Source organism: Trachemys scripta, chromosome 1 (genome assembly GCF_013100865.1).
Source record: "Trachemys scripta elegans isolate TJP31775 chromosome 1, CAS_Tse_1.0, whole genome shotgun sequence".
Taxonomy (NCBI): Eukaryota; Metazoa; Chordata; order Testudines; family Emydidae; genus Trachemys; species Trachemys scripta.
Genome location: NC_048298.1, coordinates 99,600,398 through 99,627,635, shown reverse-complemented (window position 1 = coordinate 99,627,635; position 27,238 = coordinate 99,600,398). Strand labels below are relative to the sequence as shown.

General features: G+C 43.3%; 1 protein-coding gene across 3 annotated transcripts in view; it reads left to right on the top strand.

Annotated features, from left to right (window-relative positions):
* TBXAS1 (thromboxane A synthase 1) overlaps nt 1–27,238 on the top strand; it is a 327,489-nt gene that overhangs the window by 137,582 nt on the left and 162,669 nt on the right. For all 3 annotated transcript variants that reach the window (XM_034778962.1, XM_034778970.1, XM_034778954.1), the window contains one exon: nt 19,452–19,548. In XM_034778962.1, the coding sequence (XP_034634853.1) occupies nt 19,452–19,548 (97 nt within the window). The remainder of the gene's footprint in view (nt 1–19,451; nt 19,549–27,238) is intronic.

The window sequence follows — 27,238 nt, the reverse complement described above, 5'->3', positions numbered from 1 at the left end:
GCCTTTTCTCATTAGGTCATACCACTGCAGTTGTAAGCAGCAGGTCTGTTCAAGCTGGAGACTTCCTAGTTTAAATGACAGGGAGATTCCCAAGAGGGCATTTTCTAAAAGGGGCCCTCAAATCTGCAGTGTGATCCACCAAAGACTGAATTGGTTAATCTTCTTAACAAGCTGTAAGCCCATCTTTTCTCTTCGAGCATTTGGGGAGGAAGTGTGCTGAGGGTTTTTAGATGGTTACAGTGTATGGCGGTGATGATGATTTTAGCAGGCAAGTGCTGTATGAGTTGTAGGGCACTTCATTATGTAGATTTGTGTTACTGACATTGTATGTTTTAATTACTCTTATACTCTTGCACCTAGAGACATTGATGGAAACTTTATTATAAATCCAGGTAGGTACATACAGTGTGTAATGAGTTATATAAATGTACATAGAGTGAATATCACGGGTCTCGATCCTTACCAAAGGATGTTTTTCGTTATGTATGGAAAATGTGTTTCCCTCAGCTGTACACAGCAGCAGTTTTCAAATGAAGTACTTGAATCATCCCCTTCACTACAGAGATGAGGCAGAGGCACTGCCTCCCCTACTGCTTCCCCCTTTTTCTCTGTGGCTGCAAGAGCAGCTCTAATAGGAGTTGGCTGTGGTTTGAGCTGCTGTTGTCCCATCCCTGCTCCAGCTGCTCACCAGCTCCCCCACTGGCTGCCTGCTACATCACAGGATAGGGAGGTTGCACTATGAGCCTAGGGCAGAGGTGAGCGAACTACGGCCTGCAGGCCACATCTGGCCCATGGGACCGTCCTGCCTGGCCCTTGAGCTCCCGGCTGGGGAGACTAGCCCCCGGCCCCTTCCCTGCTGTCCCCTCTCCCCTGCAGACTCAGCTCGCGTGCCACCAGTGCTCTGGGCAGTGGGGCTACGAGCTCCTGATGGGCAGCACGGCTGCGAGAGCCGCCAGCCTGCCCCGGTGCTCTAGACTGCGCAGCGGCATGGCTGGCTCTGGCCAGGAGGCACGGCTGCCAGTCCTGGTGCTCTGAGCGGCATGGTAAGGGGGCGGGGTAAGGGGCAGTCGGGACAGGGAGCAGGGGGGGTTGGATAGGGGGTGGGGTCCCGGGGGCGTGGTTAGGGGCAGGGAGTCCCGGGGGGGGCGGTTAGGGGACAAGGAGCAGGGTGGGTTGGATGGGTCGGAGGTTCTGAGGGGGGCAGTCGGGGTGGGAAGTCGGAGGGGTCGGATAGGGGGCGGGGGCCAGGCTGTTTGGGAAGGCACAGCCTTCCCTAGCCGGCCCTCCATACAGTTTCGGAACCCTGATGAGGCCCTCAGGCCAAAAAGTTTGCCCACCCCTGGCCTAGGGAAACATCCAGCAAAGGACAACTTCCGCCCCCACCCCACCCCACAAACAGCCAACCAGGAGAGGGGTGGGTGGGGGAAGAGGAGAATCTGATAGGTCAGATGACCATAATGGTCCCTTCTGGCCTTGGATTATATAAACCTATGAGAACCCACAACCAGTTACTGCTCCCCCTGATTCTCTACTGCAGCCCCAGTACAGTTTAGTGCATGCTCTAGACGTTCCCCATCTCTGACACATACCTTGTGTCGGGGCTTTGTGAGGGAAAGTACAGGAACTAGCTATGCCAACTTCAAGCATGTGGAGGGTGGGAGTGCTTGCCTGTGGGTGGCTCTGCTCCCTTAGTAGGGTGACCAGACAGCAAGTGTGAAAAATCGGAACAGGGGGTGGGGAGTAATAGGAGCCTATATAAGAAAAAGCCCCAAATATTGTGACTGTCCCTATAAAATCGGGACATCTGGTCACCCTATCCCTTAGTGCCACCTGGGTGCCATGAAGGGAACAGAACAGTGCTGAGAATCCACCCGTAAGGATTGATTGTGGTCTCTTAACCTTTGGAAAATGACATGTTGCACTCTGAGGGTGAAAAAGCTAGACGCTACTGCTGTGCACGGTATTTAGGAGAGCAGCTTTCCTTTTGTGCATGTAACACTTTGCCTTTTGTGCCATCGGTCTCAAAAGGTTACACGCTCTTGCATCAACAGCCTTGCCATGGTGTGGGTTGTTCTTAATGTTTCTGTTTCTGACAGTGAAAAAAAATTGCTTTCTGAGCATCTGCTTTCACTTTGTGTTTTGGCCTCTTTAATTTTTATTCCTGTGCTCAGGTTTTTATCCATGTTTTTGTAATGCCATCCCAAGGTTTTTATACACTTCACTTTATTGTTTTGTCATATATAGGTTAAATTTTTCCTCTACCTTATTAGTCCTGGGATCAATTTTATTCTACTACCTTTTAGTTAGTAGGAAGGAGGAAAGAACATCTCCTTTTTCTTTGTGGGTTTGAGACCATCTTCAAGATTACCCCATTTCTGCAGCTCACTACCTCTCTTCTTGCCCCTCTGCATTATGGCAGACCTCCCCCTACGTGCTGGGTGCAGTTTGGCCTGAGACAAGGCAAAACCATTCTAGGCATTGGATCAGATGGTTGGTGCCTGCATGGCTATGTACATTGCTATTGCAATTCTCTTAGCTTGGCTGATTTGAGGAGTGAGGAATGAACTGTGAGCTGACATCTTTGCAGCAGGTTGCTCTTTGAGTAGGCCACAAGGCATTTAACTATAGAGGTTTAAATTCACATCCTACTTTATACCACAAAAAGAAGAACAGGAGTACTTGTGGCACCTTAGAGACTAACAAATTTATTAGAGCGTAAGCTTTCGTGGACTACAGCCCACTTCTTCGGATGCAGTAAAAGTTCCCTATCTAAACCAGCTCAGAAGATAATGGACCAGATCCTCAGCTGGTGCAAATTGGCGTAGCTCCGTTAAAGTCAAAATATTGGGCCAGATGTTCAGATTGGGTAATCTAATCTGTGAGCCTCATGGTCTCACTCATACTCAATCATTGCTCCCCAGGAAAAACATTGGTATATGTATATCCATGTAAGCTTTTTGGTAGCCTTCGTGACTCCTCACCCCACCATCACGTCATGTGTGCAGAGCTGTTGAATGTATTTCACAACCTCTTAGCTTCTCCTCTTGATTGACCCACTGTGCACGTGATCTGCCTTTGGATTTTTAAGGAAGGTCATTCAGATGATTCATTCCAGTCCCCGGACCCAATATCTTCATGCTGCTCCTAACCACTTCCAGTTGTAGGAGAAGTGGAACCCAGCTGATTGTGCTGATGTCTAGCTCTACAAAACTGTACTGTCAGATTCAAGCTGTTTGTGTAATTGCAAAGTCCCTATCAGCTGAGGAGATCCCAAGTGAGATCAGTATGACAGATAATTGCCTATGTCTGAAAAATGACACCTCCTCCTTTGTCTCCCTGTGCTATTGTATCCCATGCCTGTCACAGAAAATGAGGTAGCACAGGGAGCAGCGGCACAGGCTAGCCATGCCAAGTGCAAACCCTCCTGAACCCCGTGGATACAAACTTGGTACAGCTAGCCCATGTTGCTGCTTGTCGCTATCCTGGTTACACTGCTATTTTTAGCATTCTAGCTCAATGAGCATTAGCATATGTCTATGGGAGCTGGGGAATATCACTCCTAGCTCCTTGTGTAGACATACCCCCAGATATGATTTCTCCCCCATTTAGTTTTTCTTCTCCCCCATTTATGGTAGCATTGCTCCATTCTCCTGGCTATTGCCTAGTGGTTATCAAAGGGAGACAGGCACGGTGACTGTGTTTTATCATCCTGCTGCTTTTTTCCCCCTGTGAATTCGGCGTGAGTTTTTTTGGTATTATTTTTGCTTTCTGCCTCTTCTAAGCATTTTGTCAAGTATCAGAGGGGTAGTCGTGTTAGTCTGGATCTGTAAAAAGCGACAAAGAGTCCTGTGGCACCTTAAAAATGCGTCTGACGAAATGGGTCTTCACCCACGAAAGCTTATGCTCCAATACTTCTGTTAGTCTATAAGGTGCTACAGGACTCTTTGTCGCTTTCTAAGCATTTATAACCCTTTTATTTTCTGTCTTTGATCATTCTTGATAGATCAGTATATTTACTTCAGAGACTGTTTGTTTGTTTGTTCATCTTCCAGTTGTTTAGTTTTTTGTATAGACACAGTGGGCCAAATGAAATTCTGGTGTCATGCCATTTAGTTCAGTGGAGTTCTGTCAGAGAAGAGCTTGTCCCAGTTTTTTTTTCTCATATATTTAAAAGGAATCTGGAACATTTTCCATAGGTTTTTAAAATCAGTTTGTTTCTCACTGTTTAGAGGAACACCTTGTAAGCTCAAAAAGGCAACTGTTGCCTGGTAGAAATGTGCTCCCTGTGACATTTTGTGTGTGTGTGTGTGGAGTGGGGGAGTTCCCTGAGTTCTGGCCTGCTGGAATTTTAGGTGTGTAGTCCCACTGCCATTTGGTAGGTAGTAGGAAATAGCTCAGATAGAAGCTAGATAGGCAGCAACTAGTCTCTAAGGTGCCACAAGTACGCCTGTTCTTTTTATGAAGTACAATGTTTGCCTGGCAACATGGAGTAGGGAGCCTGTCAGCAGGCTTCAGAAAGGAGACTGGCCCCCAAAACCCCAGAATTCTGACTAACTCAGGTGCCTTAGACATGGACCACTGGTTGGGGCTGAGCCAAGGAAGAGGGGGAGTAATTCCTGAGCCAAGAGACTCTCAAACATGCTTGAGCAACAAAAATGCAGGCCCGGGTTAGCCTGCACGTGGCTGGGTCTGACCAGACACATGCACTGAGCCTGGATAGGCAGTATTCTAGGGAAGAGAGTTGGCTGCAGGGAGTCAGCTTCCAACAGCTGTAGGAGATACAGCATCTCTGTTGCTCTCCAAGGGAAGGAGAGAAAGTATACAAACAACCCAGAGCCCATTGGTCCTGGGGCGGGGGATAGGGGTGTCACAGAGCACTGATGAAGGCGAATGAGTGGACTTCACCACTCTTTGGGAACCAGGGGTGCCCCAGGATGAGGGTATATATGTAATTTTTATTATAAAATGAGTGATGACTCATGGCTTTGCTGCTCAAGTTATCGTTTTATGGTAAGTATGAGGGAGGGCAGGCAAGTGTGTGTGTGTTGTGCTGGGAGATGTTTGTGTTGATTTGTGTGGGTAGCAAATGAAGGGGAGTGAGCTAAGGTGAGGGGCTCTATGTGTTTGGGGTCATTGGATGTTCTGGTTGCTTTTGAAGAACTTGAGCAGTTAGGCCAAGTAATCCACCATGTGTGCAGTCTCTCTCTTCTACAACCAATTAAATTGTTGCATGCAGATTAGCTGTAGAGTAAAGATGGTGATTGGTTGAGTTACCTCTGAGATCACACGATCTAGGACTTTTGGCATGGCATAGCTACATATCTTGCTACTGTATGAGTGTAATTATAAAGTCAGAATGGCTGAGAACTTAAAAATTAGACAGTAACAGACCGCAAATTCCAGTGAGGATTGAATGTGGTGATATTTTAAACAAAAAAAGGCCACAAACATGCTTGTAGCTGTTTCCATTACTTCACACTGACTCAACAGATGTAATAGACTTACAGTGACACACAGACTGGTAACAATCCTGGAATCTTATTATATAGATTGTAAAGAAAATAGAGCAATGAAGCATTCTGTTACAAATGATATACACTGTGATGGGGTGTACCAACCCCACATTGAGCTGACAAGGGTTAATGGGCCCACTCAATTCCACCGTGCTGTGCATTCACTCGCTGTCTGGTAATGAAGAGATGGTTAAAAGGGGAGGTGAGGACAGCACAGTTGCTGGCTGACCAGGGTGGAGAGCAGACCTCCTATCCTTTGCTCCTTGAGGGAAAGGACCAGCCCAGGATTTCTGCAGAGACTGCAGAGTACCAGAGCCCCATCAGAGGAAGTTAGGTCTGGATCAGGACTGCTAAGTTTGTTTTTGGACCATTTTTCTTTGCTTGTTTATAAAAGGACTGTAGGCCCAGGTTGGGCTGCCTGGGGGGGCCTGCGGGGGGACCTACAAAGATTGTTGCAGGTAACCTCTGTTCTAAAGCAGTGTGGGAATCTGCCTCAAACTCTGTGAACTTCTGACACCCTACTCCAACCTTCCCAGGGGTCTGTCTGAGACCCTAAAGAGCACATGGTCACACAAAGAATTACATCGAAGCAGTGCATTCTATGAAAAAATAGGTCACTCTCAACAGTGCTCCTTCTAACATTACCTTCCGAAACCTGACTTATGTACTGTCACAAGAAAACATAAAATTACTAGGGCAACCCCTCAAGTGATCTAAACTGGTGTATGTCCACTGATTTCAGGGAACTATTGGTTGAGGATCTGGCCCCCTGTAGCCAGTTACTCCCATATCTAACCAAATCCTTGCAGATTCGGGTTTTCAGCACCATTCAGTTCTCATTTCTAGATTAACACATAGTCTCTCTTATTAAGAAACTAGTGACTCAACTATTTTGTGTTATGCATTGGTAAAGCCAGATATTCCTAGCAGTCATTGTTTCGTTGCGCCATTGTTAGCTTACATCAATCGTTTCTGTCAAGCTTTTTGTCAAAGATTTTACCCGTTCTTATTAGTGAGGATGTGACCTCTCAAACATAATCTTGCAATCTTTTCATTCTCTTCTATCAGATACACACAGCTGAATTTCAGTTTCCTTTGTCTTCTGTCTGATGCATTGGAGAGACTCTTTCATAATTGTGTGTTTTTGTTTGTTTTATATAGGGCTTTAAAGTGCAGCACAACACAGATTGGATTGATTCAATACAATTTCCTGGAACCATATACTGCAGCTTTTTATTATTAAAAATATTATTTTTAGCTTTTACAATTTCTCTGAGATAGAAATGTACTTAATAGTTTTTCTTCTGAGTCTGTGTTGTAGCCCTGCTTTCCTAATGTACCCACATGGTCAAACATTAGCCACTTCTCTAGATAATTTAATCATGTATGCATCTAACATTTTCATTATAAAGAGTTCTGCTAGTGGTTTCATGATGAATGATTATCTAAACTATTAGGATATGACTCTTATTTGGCTCGGTGCATGTTTAATAATGCATTAACAAAACTAAATGATTGTTTATGCGTGTGTGTGTGTATGTATAATATAAATATATAGGGAAAATATACATTATCATACCCATTAAGGATTTTTAGAAACTGCATTTTTCCTGTGATTCATTTTGTATTCTGTGGGATCCAGATTGTTCCCAGGACATGCTACGTGCTTGCTATGCTTTTTCTACCTTGATATATATATCAGACTTGAGAAAAAGAAAGTGAGCCCTGAGTGTTGTGGCATTGAGGACATAGGGGGTGGGAATTGCAGGAATCTAATTAGAAGAACACATCTAAAGGGAATGGATAATCTAAGGCAAAAAAGAAAAAAATCATGTTTGTTGTTCCTCTTATATCTTGGTAGATCTACGTAGGGGGTGAAATCCTGATTCCATTGAAGTTAATGGCAAAACTCCCATTTCACTTCAGTGTGTCCAAGAGTCCACGTAGACAGATATACACTGGGGAATAACATAGGGGGTGAAATCCTGATTCCATTGAAGTTAATGGCAAAACTCCCATTCACTTCAGTGTGTCCAAGAGTCCACGTAGACAGATATACACTGGGGAATAACTCATGTGAATAGGATAACTCACTTGAGTGATGCTTTAAAAACTCAGGCCCTACATCTGTATATTATAGGTGGAGCTAGAAGTGCGGCCTATAGTTAAGGTTGTCTGTTATAAGACCTTGTGTTCAGCTGCTTATATCTAAATATCTTCAGAACAGTAACCTTGATAGTCATATTTTTTATTTAACAAAACAGGATACGTGTGTTTTCTTTGATTGACTTCAGCCCTACATGCTTACTCCACTGAAATAACAAATAACGTGGTTATATCCCATGCATTGTTGTTATGTTTCAAATGATTAAAATAGTCTAATGATGAAAAATAGAAAGAAGTGGTTCAGAAGTGCACAATGCTACTTCAATATAGCATAAGCAAAGGGCACACAAACGTCTGTATATAAAATTGATGATGGTCTGAGCTGTACTGTAAATGGTCTCATTGTTTTGAGTTAATATCAATGCATAACTAGAAAGTGGTAGAGTGAAAGGAAGGTATGTATGTGTTACTCCCAGATACAGTAAAAATAAAATGTTGCACTGCCCACCATTGCTGATAATTTACATGTTTCAGATGAGCTGTCTCCAAAACAATCAAAGAGCTACACCAAGATTTTTTCTAAAATAGTGATTTTTGAATACCTCATTTTTGGATGCCTATTTTGAAATGCTTTAAAGGGGGCCTAATTTTCAGAGGGTGGGTGGTCAGAATTTTCTGAAAACCACACCACTTTATGGTATCTCAAGTTAGGCACCCAAAAATTGAGGTGCTCAAAATCACTAGTCACTTTTGGAAGGCTTGGCCATGATTACGGCTACATTTTAGTAATGGGTATTTTTGGTAAAAGTCATGGGAAGGTCACGGGCAGTAAACAAAAATTCATGGCCCATGACCTGGCCATGACTTTTATTATATACCCCTAACTAAAACTTGGACCGGGGGTGCTCTGTGGTGGGTGAGCCAGGGGTGCTGAGAGTGTGTGTGGCCCGGGACCTCTGCTGGTGCTGGGCAGCAGTGGAGTGCGGCCTGGGACCCGTACTGGGGTGGCGGGGGGAGGCGGGGCACGACCGAGACCCGTGCTGTGCAGGGGGGTGGTGGTGCGCAGCCCGGGATCCCTGCTGGTGCTGGGGGGGGCCAGGCCAAGGCATGTGGCTTATGACCGCTGCTGGTGCTGGGAGGGGTGGGGAGAGGGTTGGTGGAGCTGGAAGACTCCCTACCCAGCTCCAACTGGCATGTCCCTGAAGCTCCTAGGGGGAGGGGCAGCCAGGGGGGCTCTCCGTGCTGTTCCTGCCACAAGCACCTGCTCCGCAGCTTCCATTGGCCAGGAACCAGTGGGAGCCGAGGGGGCAGTACCTGCAGGCGCGGGCAGCACGCGGAGCCCTCTGGCCCCTCTGCCTAGGAACTGCAGGGACATGCCGGTGGGGGTCAGGGAGCCGCTCCTCCCTCCCCTCCCGAGATAAGCGCGGCATCGCACCCCAACTCCTGCTCCAGCCCTGAGCCCCCTCCCACATCCCCAAACTGCTGCTACTGCAGAAGTCACGGAGGTCACGGAAAGTCACGGAAGCCATGACTTCCGTGACCTCTGTGACAGACAGGCAGCCTTAGCCATGATATATACAGTGGCACATGTGATTGTGTATAATAGTTCTAGAAATCACATGAGTTACTGATTAGCTTTATCCCTTGGTATTTTGTCTTGGTAAAACAATAACAAATGATCGGATGTGCAGTTCTGCACTGTGAGGCAGACGGCAAAAGCTACATGAGCATTTCCTATATAATCTGACAACATGAAGTGTTGTTTTGTTTTAATAATGGGAATGTAACTATTTATTACGCTCATGGTTTTATTATATTCCACCTGTTTACGTATGTTTGGTATATATTTCCATGCCAGAACATTACCTACTGCTATTTTAATCTTCTGAACTTTTTCCAATATCGTTTTCCCCACATGTTTACAAACATTGGATTTTCCTTTCTGGCAGTTCTAGTAATACTGTTCTGGCATTTGTAGTCCTAATTTTTGCCCTGGAATAACTTCACACTACTAGATTATCTGCTTTTACCCTCTGACCTTCCCCTCTAGACTGAATGAGTGCCCACACACTGTCACTCTCATGCATTCTGGACCACAGAGTAACATCCCTAACGTGACTGCTTTTTGTTCTGGCCTGTTCTAACAGAATGCTCTAGAATAGAAAACATGCAGAACATCTCTGCTTTGTGTTCATCAACCCTTTTCTGCTTTGGCATCCCATTAACAACAATTTTCTTTTAGTTGTTGTTACATTGCTTGCCTCCATTTATCCCGTATTAAATGGCTATAGCCCTGTCACTATAATATGTCTTGCTTTTTATTTTTCCCCTGAAATTGCCTACTTATCTTTCAAGTCCAGCTGTTCATAGCTTCAGACTAGTAATAATGATACACCCTAAGCAGATCCTTTGCCTCCCCCCACCCCCTTCAACAAGGAAGAAAAAGCTGCCTATGTTTATCCTGGATAACATTATTGTGTTATCTCCCCAAGCTATCTTGCACCTTTCTTAACTTCACTGATAACAATAGATAACATTGTCAAATATCAAAAACACTCCTCCAAATCCAGACAAATGAACACAGTCTGAATGGCAGTCAAACAAATTTGAAGAAACCTTGAAATCTCCCAGCTGTAGCTTTTTTCCAGTATGTCTTGAGAACAGTTACCTAACATTTTGTTTTCCCCCAGCACCTGGAAATGGAATATTTTGGGTTTAGACTATGTGCGAGGAGGTCGGACTTGAATGAGGCAGTTCACACTCTGCCTATGTCACAATCTCACAGAAAAGCTGGTTCCTATGTGTATGCTGAAACACACAGGGAAACATCTGCCACATCATCACATGGAGGTCAGTCAAACATACTGTTTAACAAGTGCAGACAAAACAAACTTCATCCCAACTCAGTGAAAATGTTGCAGTCCAAGCATGGATAATATGACACAGACAAATACAACCGAGCTTGGTGGGAAACATGATGGAAAAATATTTTAGAAATTCTCTTCTGCCAATCTTGCCCAGTTAAAGTACTACAAACATTTTCAGTTTTACCCAGCAGAAGCAGTGTACTCCGAAGCAGGAGAGGTGAGCTTGTATCTTTTTAGAGTCATATTGCTATTCATTTTCAGTAATATAATGTAAAGCACAGTCCTATGAACAGCTTTCATTTTGCATTAATGAAATAGAATACTGATACAGCTAATAAACAGTAGTGATACACACACACACACACACAGATGTAGTAGTGATAATCATTTTAGCCCATTAGACAGTATAAAAATAAACCAAAACAGTCTTGGGAAACTGAAGTCCTCCAACTGCAGAACAAGTTCAGTATCAGAACTGCATATTTCCCTACGTTATGTTGACCCACCTCTGCAGCTGGGAGAGAAATAGTACAGTCTCCATGCCCATTCACTTCTGAGCCTCCCTTTTGAGACTGACAACTATGGTGTCAGTTTTGGTGGTATTTATGTGATGTATAGAACTTCTCTCCACTTGGACTAACACTGCAACTCATTTTGCATAGACCACCAAATACCCATCATATAATGCAGTTATATGCAGTCATAATGCATTACAGTACTTTTCTTCTCCATTGCACTTTTCATCCATTAACTAAATTAATCCTCACAGCTCCCCTGTATGTAGTAAATGTTGGTAATCTCATTTTACAGATGAGTTAACATAGTCATGGAAGGTCCAATTCTCCAGTTTGTCCAAGCACGTGCTTGAATACAGTGGACATGGGAGGAGGGGCCCTAGGAAGCAGGTGTGGCTTCTATTCTGAGCTGCTAAGACCCAGCCCACTTTAGAGGTGCATAGGAGTAGCTCTAACTTACACCTCTCGAATGAACTCACATAGGAAAAATGATAAGACAAAAACACCCTATCACCTGTGGTTGCACAATTTTTTTCACAAAGTGCTCACTCTATATCTGACCTCATCCTCAAAGGGAACCTTTCAAAAGACTTTGCTAGACACTAACATGGACTGAACAGAGACACTGGATTTATGGCTTATTAGAACAATTTGTAACCCACTAACCCCCAATAACCCACTCTATGACTACAGGGGTTTTAAGGGGCCACTTCACCTTGAATGGTCCCTTGGTTTAGCATCAGTAGTTAACACATATCGGGGGTAGCCGTGTTAGTCTGTATCCACAAAAACAACAAGGAGTCCGGTGGCATCTTAAAGACTAACAGATTTATTTGGGCATAAGCTTTCATGGGTAAAAAACCTCACTTCTTCAAATGCAGTCTTTAAAATACCACCGGACTCGTTGTTTTAGTTAACACATATTCTATCTGTTCAATCTTGGTATTTAGCTGTGACACTCTTAGTACCTGTCCCAGATCTGAAGAAGACTTTTTATAGCTCAAAAGCTTGTCTCTTTCACCAACAGGAGTTGGTTCAATAAAATATTATTTACCTCCAATAAAATATATTACCTCACCTTGTCTCGCTAATATCCTGGAACCAACATGTCTACAACAACAGTGCATACCTCTCATTACGTGACATTTAACTAGTGAGAAGTGAAATTTATAGGGTTTTTTTGAGGGGGGCGGAGAGGGGACTTAAACCCCTTTGTGAAAAGAAATATAGCTCATGAAAAAGGAGTTTATGAACAATTTAATGTTATATAGAAGTCATGGTGACCATGTCTCCTCTTACAACTTTACACAGTAGCTTGGATTTCTTCTTGGGGCCGGGAGATCTTTGTGTAACTGGACAACTGGGGAGGGAATATGGGGGGAAAGGGGAAAGAGAAAGTCAAAGCTAGTGTGTAGGCCAAGACGTGGGTGCATTGGTAGAGCTGTATTGGAAGCTTCCTTTCCCTGTGCCTGATGCTAACCAGTGCTCTTGATGCCTCATTCAGTAAGTTCACCTGTTTTTAGTAAGGCTTTTTTTTAAGGCTACGTCTACACTGCTTACCACTGGCGATGGCATGTAGGGTAGGCGTAGCTACGTGCCGCAGTGATGTGTGTCGCTCCACATCGCAGTGAAAGGCTCTCGCAGAGGGGGAGGCAGCAGGGAAAGGCTCCAGCAGCAGGGAGCTGGTGGAGGCTTTCCCTGCTGTGTCCCCCTGCCAGAGCCTTTCCCTGCTGCTGGCACGACACTGCTAAAAATAACAGTGTAGACAGGGGAGGCATTGCTTGGGCATGTAGAGACCCATGTAGGGTACATACTCACAGGGTTTAGGTGTGACTTTACTCACCTGAGCAGTGCCTCACCATCTACATAGCTATTATACATATGCTAGGGGGGAGAACAGTATATGTCCTCTACATGCCACCGTGAGGAGTGTGCAGTGTAGACGTATCCTAAGAAGTAATATGCATTTTTGAACTCTCTAATCTAAGGAATCTTGGCTTCTAAGCTGTTTGCCTCGAGTTCAGAACTTTGTTAACAGAAGAGAACAAGGGCTAAGACCCTATGGTTGGGACTCGGGAGACTTGGGTTCAGTTCCTGGCTCTGCCACAGACTTCCTGTGTGATCTTGGGCAAGTCACTTAGGTGGACTTGTCAAAAACAAAAATGGTCATTAGGTCCCTAAATCCCATTGAAAGTCAATAGAATTTAAGTGCTTCACTATTTATACCTCTGAAAGTCTCCCCCTTTGTCTGTGCCTGGATTCCCCATGTGTAAAATAGATAACACTAACCTTTTCCCCACCCTTTTGCCTGTCTTGTTTATTTAGATCAGGAGTGGGCAAACTTTTTGGTCTGAGGGCCACATTGGGGTTCCGAAACTGTATGGAGGGCCAGGTAGGGAAGGTTGTGCCTCCCCAAACAGGCTGGCCCCCACCCGCTATCCGCCCACTTCCCACCCCCCTCAGAACCTCCCACCCATCCAACGCCCCCGCTCCTTGTTCCCTGACTGCCCCCTCCCAGGACCTCCTGCCCCAACCGTTCCCCCCGGGACCTCACCCCCATCCAACCCCCCTGCTCCTTGTCCCCTGACTGCCCCCTCCCGGGACCTTCTGCCCCAACTGTTCCCCCCGGGACCCCACCCCCTATCCAACCCCCCTGTTCCCTGTCCTCTGACCACCCCCCCAGGACCTCTGCCCCATCCAACCACCCCCTGCTCCCTGTCCCCTGACTGCCTCCTGGGACCCCCTGCCCCTTATTCAACCCCCCCCTCCCCCGGCTCTCCCTTCTTATCATGCCTCTCAGAGCAGCAGGATTGGCAGCCCCGCCACCCAGCTGGAGCCAGCCGCACCGCCACGCTGCCCAGCAGGAGCTCACAGCCACGCCGCCCAGAGCGCTGGTGGCGTGGCAAGCTGAGGCTGCAGGGGAGGGGGAACAGCAGGGGAGGGGTGGGGGTTAGCCTCCCCGGCCAGGAGCTCAAGGGCCAGGCAGGACGGTCCCGCGGGCCGGATGTGGCCTGCGGGCCATAGTTTGCCCACCTCTGATTTAGATTGTAAGCTCTTCAGCACAGGGATAGTCTCTTACTATGCTTATGTCCAGTACCTAGCACACTGGGACCCCATTCTCTTTTGAGGCCTCTTGGTGCTAATATGCTACAAATGATGAGACAAATCAGCAAGGCCTCTCACTGTTCCCCTCCTTTCTTTTCCTCTCAGTCCAGAACAGCTGCCATCTTTGTGAAGATTGCATCAGGGTTGTGCGGCTGTTAGGCACATCCCATTTAGTTCCACAGACTGTGGCCTTTTCACAGGAGTTGGATGAGGGCAGGATTCATGGCAAATCAATTTGCTGACCTCTGAAATAATTAAGCCAGTAGCATCGACCTTAAGCCTATTTTTAAATGAATAAACATATTTTTCTTTCCCATATTTCTCAGCTTGCTGTGAATGAGCCTCTCTAAAAATAACAGAGGAGGAATGATCTAGGCTGTTTTCTCTCTTTGAGAAATAGCTATTAAGAAAATACACTTTCCTTCTGTACTTGCTACTTCCCCTCTTCTTTCTATTTGTTCTCCTCAGCATGTTCTTTGTTCTCCCCAAGGGAAGGAGAGATATAATATTTTCTTGTTTCGTTTGGCTCTCCAGATGATCTTCGCCTGCTTTACTAGACTACAGCCTAGAAAACAGAGCCTTGTTGTTTTTTTGCCCAGCAGCATTATTTTTCTTAATGAGAAATGTAATGTGTCTGAAGTGCACGGGACTGATAACAGATAGAGAGATCCAAGCCTTCTGAGAGTTGATGGCCCAGCTATCATCAGGGTGATTGGAGTGCAGGTGTTTCCCACACAGATGTTGTGCAAAAAGTGCCCCTTTAGCCATGATGTATCATGCACACATTCCACTCGTCCTGTGAAGTAAGGCAACATTTGAATGGTGGCCATCTTGCTAAGAGCATGTGTGTTTTCTAATGGCATAGGAACTATTAGTTAATATGAGGCTATAAGGGACAATAGGAGACTGTCCAATAGAACTAGAATGGTCACTGTCTGTGTCACTTTGGATGCAGTACTGATGGCAGTAGGTGTGATCAGAATTTGTCCTCCAATGTGCCCTAAGACTGAGATTTTAAAGTCAGTTGGGTGTGCCATGATGTAGTGTGAGAATCCAAATGTGGGTTCTAAAATCAGTACCTCCAGATGCAGGATCACTTTGAAGTCAGCACACACAGAGAAGAGGTGATGGCATGGCAAGGTGATTCAGAAGGGACCTCCAGGTGGTTGATGATTGTAATGGTGCTCCAGAAGGATCCATGATCAGCTCTTCCTTGCTGTGGAATTGGATTGACAGCCCGGGAAATTGAAATCCTTTATTTATAGAACAAGTATAGCACAGAGAAGAGTAGTTAAAAATTTACCCCACCCCATTCCCTTCATCAACTGTGATCCGTAGGACCCTCCTCTGGTGAGAAGATCACTGAGTCTCCATTCCATGCTCATTCAGCCCTTGCTCTCTATTCTGAGATTGCTCTCAAAGGGAAGGCAAATGGGATGGTGATTTTAGTGGATGTAGATATGTTCACTAGGAGTTGGACTGATATCACCAACTTGTTACATATAGGCTACTGAACAGGGATTGCCAGTAACTGGCAACTTTTTTGACAGTGCAGGAGAGATGGAGGTGTAGGGTAGGCGCGGCCAGGGTTCTGGCAATTTGTGGAGGAGGAACTTCTCCTGGGCCGGGTGCTGTACTTGGGAGGATTTTGGTCATTGTGTGATTAAAAGGCGAGCAGGAGGGCCAAACTGTTCCCCCAGTAGGTATCATTGGTCTAATAGCTAGAACGGGAGACTGGCAATCAGGACACCTGGGTCCTATTCCCCACTCTGACACTGACTCGCTGGGTGACCTGGAGTATGTACGGTAATCCCCGTGCCTCAGTTTCCCCATTTAGAAATTGGGAATCATCATACAGTTCTTTGCACAGTACTTTGAACCAATAAGGTACCTCTTATGACAGATGTTATATATTAATGATAATACTTAGCATTTACATAAAAGTGTATCTTGTGTAAGGGTGGGATAGGGCAGGGATAGCTATTCCTTCCTCCACCTTTCCTACCTTCCCTACCCCCATCCCCATTAGTATGCCCTTGATATGGCTTTCCATCTTCTACTCACACCCTTCAACTCACCATCCCTACCTTGGTTGAAAACTGGACCCAGCTGCTTCTATGCTGGGCTTGATGCCTCTCTGCTGCCACATGTGCGGCCCCCTCACTGAAGCCTGCTTCATTATCACACTAGGGAGACTAGGGGGCAGTCTGTGAGACAGCTTAGGCCCTCGCACTGAAGTAAACAGGGAGGAGTTGCAAGCAAAACTGTAAAAATTCCAACCTGCTTGTTTGCAGATAATTCCTGAGGAGAAAAGAAGAGCTGAATTTGCTGACTAAATTATTGGTTGTAAACTGGCTAGACTCGACCATCCTGAGTTGAATTTGAACGACAGGCAAAATAATCCATATACTGCGTTAAATGCAATGTGTTCGTTCGTTCATTCTTACAGACCAAACTGCAGCAAGAAATGAGAGTCATAAATGAGTTTTTGTGTTTGCATGTATCTATGGGAGCCTCTTTAGTTATTAAAATGCTCTGGATACAGATTAACTTCTTTTTCTTAATATATCATCGTTTCACTTCCCTTGAACTGCACACTGTTTGGGGGAGACAGTGAAAGGTTGCCTGGCTTTTCTGTAAGTCTTGTAAGTAAGTCTGTGTTCTCTGCTGAACAGCTGTTGGATAACTTCTTACAGTAGTACCCCTCAGAGGGCCGTATAACTCACAACCCTGCGCTTCCTATAGAAACGGTACCATTTCTCCCATGGGGGAAGCACAGTCCGGTCACAAACTATGGTAAATTAGGATACTTGGCCTCTCTACCATGACAAGTAATAGATCTTTGTCTTTAAATTGCTGGCCTAAAAATGTGGGGGTTTTACTTATGTTGGGTGGCTCCCATTTAAACAGAAGAGATTATGAAAAGATGAATGTAGCGAAGAAATAGAAATACCACACAAGAGGAAGGTTAACCTGGAGAAACGTAATAAAAGGGACTATCCTCAATTAGCCGTGAATCCATGAGTTTCTTTTCTCTCAAACTGTTATTTAGTAAAATATGACAAGAATATTCATTTCCCCCCAATAATAATCCTAAACTAACTATCGCTATATAATAATACTAGATGAATATAAAGCTATATGGCAGACGTAAATGGTTATTTATTTGGAAATAATAGATTATTGTTCAGAAGTTTTTAATTTAATAGGGTATTGAAGAACAATACAGGTAGGGAAATATCCTCTTGGTTTTGAGAACAAAGCCCTGATCCTATAGCGACTTATGCACATGCTTGATTTTAACTTTCATCCTTAAAGTTAAGCGTGTGCCTAGCAGGAAAGCTCATGTGGTCTTCCTTGACCTTCAGGTCCCCTCATCCCTTTTCTTTTCTTTGTAAACATAGATGATAAGAGTTAGCAGATTATTACTAGGAATCCGGTGGCACCTTAAAGACAGACTAACATGGCTACCTCCTGATACATGACAGATTATTACTGTGACTCTTGGAACTGAGTTTTCCCAAAGTGCTTTCCCATATCCCCACTTTTTTAGTTCCCAGAAAAAGTTAGGAAGAAAGTATTAATAAACATACAGTTTGGGGAAACAGAAAGGAGCCATCAGGGGAGCAGTTGTTTTGGGCTGAAAGAAAGCAATGATACACTGATCCTCCCCTACAACCATTGTTCTTGAATGCAGGTTGAGAGCACAAAGGCAGCTCTTCTTTGCATAAAAGCAATTTTAGCCTTTTAGTATTTTTAATCCCTGGGTACATCAGTGGATTTTCTCCATCCATTCCCTCCTATGCCCCTCCCTTCTTTGTAACTGGATTCATCATTACAAACAATAAGAGAGAATGGCTGGAAACTTCATTGCCAGGTGCTAATGACAGCTGTGATTTCAAATAATGAGTCAGTTGAAGAGTACTGCCCCAGAAACAGGGACTCTATTACAAGCATCTATATCCAGTGCAGATACATTAGGTTCAAATAAACATATTATGATTCAGGTTTGTTATGTGTTAAAGTAAATTTGAGATTTGTAAAAAATACTAGAATTGCATCTCAGGGGACCAAGGTCCCCTCTCTACTAAACAATACAGGCAACAGAATTGCAAGCTATCCCTACTACCTTGCCAATGTGCCTAACCTTTTATCTGGAGAAAATCATGTCTAGGAAGGAATGAAAGGGGAGCTCAGTTTTCATAGCCATTTGTTCTTCGGTGTCTCTGCAGAGACTTCAAACTAGTGGTGGGCAGAATTGGAGAAGTTCATTGTTTTGTCATGGATAAAAATTCAGACAATTGTTTGTACCTCTCAGGGTTTTATCATGGTGAGATCAGTCTTTCATCATGAGATTTTCAGTACTTCCTGGCTGAAGCGTGGTCTGAAACGCTGTACCAAGTGAGGCTACAAACATTCTTTGTGAATGCAAATGCCAGGGCTCAGGAGAAAAGTATGAGTGTTAACAAACATATTTATTCTGTGGTATCTGGTTAGACTGGTGCAGATGAGGTAGAAACAGACCTATATTTTTTCAACATCTGAAGCAGATAAAGAATCTCAATTCACTGTCTAAGAAGCCAGCAGGAGCCATTGGATCAGATTCAGGAAACGATAGCTCCCTCCCCAAAGCTATATAGGGTAAAGAGAAGACACTGTGGTCTTATTCTTACTTGGAGGCAATACTGTTTTTTTCCTTCCTCACCCCCACCCCGCCCCCACCCTTCCTCTGTCACTTGTTTATTGTTGTGATAAAAACACCTCTTAGGTGGTCTACACCAGCAATGACATTGTTGTTAGCAGCAGTGGAACTGCACCATTGTCCAGTCAACAGTGGGAGAATTTCTGAAAATGTTCAGGGTAGAAATGTTTAATGCAGATACAGCCTAGTAGTGGAAAGGCTTTAGATTTAGATTGGACAGAGGTTCTAGCAATTCTTTTTTGTTTGGTTGGGTGCGTTTTTTTCTTTTTTAATCAGTGTTTTCTTCCCATTCTTTTACAGTCTGTCTTTAGTGATAATGTATTGTGTTATGTTATGATGCATCGAGTACAGTATGTAACAAGCAGCTGTGAGTAAGTAGATGATGGACTGGTTCTTTAATTAGTTCTCAGCAAGTGTTTTAATTGGTGATGACAATGGATAAAAGGTTTTTAATTGGTTCCTTTAAATACCAATGAACTTGACAGCTTAATCTTTTTAAATGTTTCAGAGAGGTGGAGAGATACTGAACTGCCAAAGAGAATGGAAACCTGATAAGATTTATTTACAAAAAACGTATTTCAGCCAACAGAGGCATCTTAGGGAAGGCTATGGGTGCTAAAATGGTTTTCCACCTCCTTTATAGATACTACATCGGTCGGCGAATGTACGTGTTGGTGTCCGAGCCAGAGATGATCAAACATATCTTAGTGAAGGACTTCAGCAACTTCACCAACAGAATGGTAAGTTTGGTAGAAAGACTCTACCGCATACTGTAAATTCAACACTTGGGAGGCCACGTGGCTCATGTAGATTTTGATGGGGTTTCCTGAAAAAGAAGCTTCAGATCTGGCACTGAGTGTTTCAGGAAAACCAGCTATAGAGAGAAGAATGGATGAACTGCTGAATAAAACTAACGGAATGCAAATCTGACCACACACGTCAGCCAAATGACTCCATTATTTTCCAGGGCACTTTGAGGGCTTGAAGAGAAGCTGTTTAAGAGGGAAATAATCATTTTGTGGTAAAGGCACTGGACTGAGACGCAGGAGAGCAGGTCACTTCACACTCTGACACTGGCTTCTTGTGTCCAATCACTTAATCTCTCTGTGCCCCAGTTACAAATGGGGATAATACTCTGTGACATTCCCCAGGGTGGAACCTGAACTGCTGTGTCCCTTAGCTCTCCAGCCTGGGATGCTTTTTACACTGCTTTACTGGTGAACAGCAAACCCCTCTAAGCTTTGCTCATTCACAGCCACCAGCATGTAAAGTCGCTCCCTGCTGAATACATGCATGTTATGCCCAGCCATCCATGAACTACATACAGGATGACACCCACATATCCCTCAGCCCCAGCCTTCGTTCCCAGAAATGTGGGTCTTGTACTGTTCAGGACCCTCCTGGGCAGTGTAAGCTCATAGATAGTCCATCATTCCAACAATGGGCAATGAATTTGCACCAGGCTTGTTGACTTAAGTAGAGATTCCGAAGCGTTTCAACCAAAATACATCGGTTTAGATAAAACAAGTTTATTAACTAGAGAAAGATCGATTTTAAGTGATTACAAGTATAGATGCAAATAAGTCAGGATTGATTACAAAAGAAATAAAAGGATAAACATGCAAGCTAACTCCGAAACTTTACCAAGGCTAATAGGTTTAAAAGCAAAAGGTTTGTCTCACCATGAGCTGCAATACATTTCATCTGCATCCCTTTCCAGCCTGGGACCACTTTCCCCCTTTGTTCAGTTCTTTGAGAGTCGTTGTTGTCATGAGCAGAGAGATGGAAGGAGGAGAAAGGTGGCTAGGGGCATTTTCCCTCCTTCATATACATGTTTCAGTAACAATCATATAGCAAAATCTCATAATTTTACATGCAGTGTTGTCACACACATTGCAACAGGATAATAATATTCTGCAGACTATGAGTTTTCAGATGATATCTCACAAGGCATACTTAATACTAAATATATCATATCCTTACAAGAGTGGTGAATGTGGGGATTAATTTTCCTGAATGTCCCCATGTAGACAAACCCCCATACTCATCCACATCTATCTGAAACTGGCTGTTTCTGTCTTCCCTATTTCTTCTTATGCAATTTCACCCAAAAAGCTTCCTTATCTCTTTAGCTAACACTTGATTCTCTCAGTGAAGTGTTTTCTGATGCTGTGTATTAAGGATTCTATATAAAAATAAATAGTATTGAATTGTATGTAAGGCAGGTCATTTGGGTTTATTCAAATATGACTTTGTATGTGTGAATAATGGTTGCAGAGGGACAAAAGCACTTTCCAAGTAATAGAAGCCTTTTTTCGTTGCCTGTACAGAGGTTATTTTAAAGCTTTTAAGAGAGTGCTTCTGTTTATACTTAGAAAATTACTGAAAGCAAGGTCCTTCTCTATTTTTATTAACAGTTTCTAATTGCTAGTGTAGAATTTAAAATACAAAAAATGATATTACTCTGGGTTATTTCCCCCCTAAATATTATGCTGATGAAATTGAGAGACTAAAGCATTGGCTTTTGAGTAAGCGCTATGCACAAAGCTTTGCTAATGCAGCTCAGTCCTGACATAGGACATTCCTGCTGTTCCAGTCTCAGGCCTCTTCAGCTGAGGCTGTCAGTCTTGTAGTGGTTTTCTGATGCAATTGAACGGGGAGTAGGACAAAATCACCAAGCATATTTTTCACATGTCACCAAAACCAGAAGGCAAGTCCACCACAGGCAAAATCTTAGTAGATTAACCCAGCATGCCACAAAGGCAGTGGTGGCTATGACATGTTAACAAAACCTCTCTGCAAGACCTTGTCTACAATTGTCTATGCCTACACTCAATGCAGCATGTTGCTTTACACATGCCAGTGAATAGCTCCATCAGCAGCGGGGTAGCAGCGGTGAAAGGCTGTGGCAGTGGGGAGCTGCCTTTCTCCACCTGAGCCTTTCCCCACCGCCAGTGTTTCACTGTAGAGGGAAAGGCTCTGGGAGCAGGACATCTACACTGCTTAAAAATAGCCATGTAGATGCGGGAACTCCCCACTGCCAGAGCCTTTCCCTACTGCAGGTAGATTTCAGAACCTTTCCCTGACGCAGGGATCTGCCAGAACAGTGAAAGACTCCAGCAGTGGGGGAAGGTTCCAATAGCTCCCTGCTTCCAGAACCGTTCCCTGCTGCCTTCTCCTGCCAGAGCCTTTCACTGCCATGTGTAGCTACACACTGCAGTGAGTGTGGATGCAGCCTGCCTTTCACTGCAGCATATAGTTGCATGTAGCCACATCTAACACTGATGCCACTATAAAAAAGTGTTGTATAAGATTGTGCACATGGAGTTGGTATTTTCCAGGCTGTATTTCTCTCTGTCTTCTTTGACCTTGAATCCAAAGTATATGAAGAAGCAGCTTTTGTTTTCACCCATGTCTCTTTCCTCATGCCACGCTGCTACAGTTGAGGTCAGTAGGGGGTTCCTGTAAATTGGAAGTACAGAAGGGTCTCTTGGTGTGACACAGCCTGGCTTTGTTATCCTTCCTGATATAATGCAAAGCTCATTCTTTCTTTCCTTTGGTGTTGGCTGGGATGGAGTTATTCATTGGAATGATAAGGGTGTTTTGAGGACAGATCTCATCATTTTTTAGGGGCACTGGCAATGGATTTAAGTCAGGGGTAGGCAACCTATGGCACGCGTGCCGAAGGCGGCACGCAAGCTGATTTTCAGTGGCACTTAGACTGCCTGGGTCCTGGCCACCAGTCCGGGGGCTCTGCATTTTAATTTAATTTTAAATGAACCTTCTTAAACATTTTAAAAGCCTTATTTACTTTACATACAACAATAGTTTAGTTATATATTATAGCCTTATAGAGACCTTCTAAAAATGTTAAAATGTATTACTGGCACGTGAAACCTTAAATTAGAGTGAATAAATGAAGACTCGGCACACCACTTCTGAAAGGTTGCCGACCCCTGATTTAAGTAGTTTAATGTGATATATTTTATTATTATTATTTGTAATATTGTAGCAATTGGTGCCCCTGTTGTATTAATTTAGATGGACTATATGGGTCAAAGGTGTTAACATAACCCAGTCACTGTCCAACATTAAACAGTGTTAAACAAGGTCTGGAATGTGGTATACAAGGCCTTAGCCTGCTTAGTACCATGGCAAACACACCGTTACATTTTTAACCTGTTATTAAAGATACTGAAAATAAGGAAAAACAATTAAAATGTGAAGTATTAAGTAAGGTGTTCTTTTTAACAACATCCCTTGTTCCCTTTCCCTTTAGCTGGAGAGAATTTTAGAAGGAAAAAAACCCCTTTGTTTGATGGTTTCTTAGATGGTATCAAAGATGGCAGTAACTGTCCTTTGGGGAAAAGAGAAGAAGTTAGTTGAAATGGACTGGAGCTGTTGTTGTCACAGCTGTTTTGTTAAAGTAAGATCCTATTTCATCTCAGGTGGCGTTTGGGATTCAGTTGAAGCTGGTAGATAGAGATGGTGATGTTATCTCTGGCCCCTCTCTGGCCTGATTTGGTCAGAGCATCTCTCAGGATTAGGATGACAATGGCCCAGAGTCCCAGGAAATGATTGGGCTGACAGCCACGATGGTGAAGTAGCTTCCATCTGTTCTTTCTCTGTGTCTGTTTTTTCCTCTATTTTCCCCACCAAAGTTTCTTTCTTTAAGGATCCAAATAGGGAGTGATGGGTGGAATAGCCAATCCCCTCATTATTTTGTCCACCAGTTAAGCCTAATATTTGACAAACCAATTTTGGTTTATTAATCTCTGGACCCATATTTTCTTGTTTACCAACCCTGATTTTAACTGTCCTTGAGTTATATTAGTAAGCATTTCTTGTTTAGACTAAGTCAGTTTTTCTGCCTCTTTTGTACCCTTTTCCATCAACTTTTGTTGTTCTAGATTATTGTAACATATTATGAACTTTTACTTTTTTGATACTTGAGCCCACAAGAAAAGTAAATTTGTGCTCCAGTTATGGGTCAGGACCCCACTGTGCTAGGTGCTGTATTTATTTAAATTGTGAATGTTAAGTTTTGTAAGGGATTCGCATAACTTGGAAGAGGTGCCTCCAGTATTACTTTGGGCATAGGCTTAGTGAGCCAAGGCTAGGGTAGAGTCCCTGGAGCTGCATTTCCACCAATCCCGTCACCCTAGTACTCCACATGTGTGATGCAGAGGGAGCTAAAGGCTGGACTACTAGCTGTAGACATGGCTGCACTACAGACCCATGCCCTGTGTCCAGGTCAGTGTGTAGATTTCATCTTCTGAGTTCACCCGCACTTCTCTTGCATCAAGCCTAATTACTTGGTGTGTACACAAGCAAAGTGGGTTTCGCCTTATATAAACTGAAGCCGAGCAATATTTATTTTGAGTGCTTGAGTTTCCCTTTGATGATATATGCATCTTCAAGGAAATCTCTTTTGAATGTTGTTGAAAGGAGCGTTTTAGGTCCCTCCTGCCCCCACCTTTCCTCTTGCCCTCTTCATGGTGTTTTTGAATTGCTGATTGGTAATTTTATGCTGTATTTGTTGAAGAAGCCTAGAGTGACTGTGGCTTCAAACTGCATTGAGGCTCACTGTCAGCATCCACTTTATAACAGGCAACCAAGTATAACAAACTAAGCATTATTTTCCTGCAGGGCTGGGGTACTTTTTATTCTTATCCATGTAATCACCAGGCAGGCAGTAATGACCTCATATTTTTCCACATCGACTTGATTAAGATGAGTGCTTCGGCCTTTTTTTAAAATTTTGTACTGTTAATGAATACAGTCTTCATCTTTGAAATACACAGTCTTTTCCCTACATTTATAGTTACAGCAGGAGAGGAAAAAGTGAGAATTAGTGCATAGAACTTGTGCTAAAAAAGTAAGAAATTGATTTGAATTTAATTTTTTCATGAAACCTCAATAAGAATTGTAGCTGGGGACTCTGCTGTAGTAAATGACATCTTTTTCTCACAACCATTACAGGTAATCGCTTGGATTGAGTTTTCCTTATAAGAGCACTAACATGGTACTTGAACCTTTATAGCTGCACAGCATTACTGTGTTCTCTGGGAGATGGGGTTATAATGTCTGTTGAATCATTTTAAGCAGGATAATGATGCATAATGTGTTTGGAATATGTTTTCAGTTTCCTCGTTGAAAATTTTCTTAGGAATTAATACTTGCAAATCATTAAAGTGTAAGTTTTATAAAGGACAATCCGGATGTTCGTACTTAGCTGTTAAAAGAGAGATCTAGAGGTTACCTGGTCTATAATTTGAATGACAAATTGTATCCAAGATACTGCAGGCCAGATCAGTCAGAGAGAATGCAGATTGGTATGCCCCACAGCAAGGGTAAATACTGGATAATCTATGTTTATCTGACTGCTGGAGCAAACATTCTAAAAGGATTAATGCTGTTAGCAAATGGTAAAACTAATGATCGGTCCAGTCCAGAACCTCAAATCTGAATCCCTACAAATTTGGGGAAGGTTACAATTGAAGTCCATGAATCCAAATCTACTCTTACAGCTTTGGTTCTGAGTTTACATAACTAATAACATTCCCATTTAGGTGCCTTTCCCTTTCTATTATGGTTGCTGACAATGAAAAAGCAAGAACTATGATCCCCTCCCCTCCAAGAAGTTCATATAACAGGACAATACAAGCAACTTACAGCCTCATTCCCCACCCCCAAATAGTTTCCCCAATTCTTTCATTTTGTATTTGTTTATTCTCCCCACTCCTCCATGTGTTGAGGGATTTACTCATTTTGTCTATATAAATTAGATTGTAATATCTTTGCATTGGTCTCATCTTTATTCTTTAATCTGTAAAGCTGCAAGCCCACCCATGGCACTATGTAAATAATATATCATCAATAAACCACAAGGGGCCAATTTTCTGCGTCATGTTCAGCTGTGGACCAAGACTGTAGAAGTCTTACAGGATCAGCTCAACTAGTGGCTTTTCTGCCGTATGGGGACAAAACATCACAGGAGCAGCTTGTGAGAGCTAGTACTGTCAAACTAGCTCAGGTTGAGCCTCAAATACCAATTTTGTGCAAGAACCTTGGCTGATGTAAATCAATATAGTTCTGTTAATTTCCCTAGAGCAACAGCAATTTATATCAGGTATAATATACCTATAGCCATAACCCTAATCCAGGTTCAAGTTCTGCTTCCCTAGTCCATCTCTATCAAACACGTTTGTTTATGCTTTGAAAAAAAAATTAACACATCCCTGTGGAGGCTTGTGATTTTAAAAATTAAGAAATTAAATGTTGTTGTGTATAGTTGGGGGTGGGACTCATTAAGTGCCAGACAAAAAAGAAAGGGTTTCACCTCCACAATTAGGGGAATAATTAAATGGATTTGTACCACTTGGTAATATTTACTGGAAAATGAACCTGACTGGCTTCTGACAGTGCTAAATTTCCGGGACATACAGCATATTGAAAGTCTTGGTTGGATTTGATTCAGTTTCATCAACAAACAGGGAGCTCCATAGTACAACATGTAGGACCTGATTCAACACTGTCTTGGGCATGTAGCCATTTACACCTGTGCCAAGTAGGTAAGAACAACTACCAAATCCGAATGTGGCAGCATTTTGCTCTCGTTTTGTACCAGGGTAAATGTTTGCACATGTTCTGTGTGTGTACAGCACCTAGCACAATGGTCTGTGACTGGGGCTTGTAAGTGCTACCACAATACAAATAATAAATAATATTAATACACAACGTTCAAGGATGTGGAGGATCAGGACCATAGTGAGGAAGAGACATTCTTTGCTAAATTAGACTGTTAATCAAGTTGCCAAAAAAAAAAAACACATAGCACACACTATCTAATCTCTAACCCCTTCCCTTTCTGTTTACAAATTTTCCTTCATTGTAATTGTACATAATGATTAGGACTTGCACTTACTGTTGGGTCAGCTTCATCATCCATCACATTCTCGTGTGGAACTCTGAGATTGTTCCCAGGTTATTTTTGCAAAATACAATAACCCTAGTTTATAAATGGATGACTTGTGTACTATGTGAAAGACTGATGCGCAAATACGCACTAGGGTTTGGAAACACTAGTCACAAATATTTTAGAGATGGCTAATACAGTATTTGGAAAATGATTCAAAGGATTAAAACATTGCAGAAGAAAACACTTTTTGTTCAACCGGTGAGAACACCATTTCTGTCACCTACCCCCCTTCAGCAGGGTGGATGTTTACATAAACTGTAACAACTACATTCCTGAGCATATTCATATAATTAATTTGCAGTCCTACACCACGGTTTAGAGGATATTTTTAGACTTATTTATCGTAATGTTTTTTGTTAGTTTGGTTCTTGCTTTTCTTTTTCTTTATCCAATTTTCCTTTGTGTTAATTCAGACACAAGGAGTGACTCTCATGAAGTTATGGGTTGCT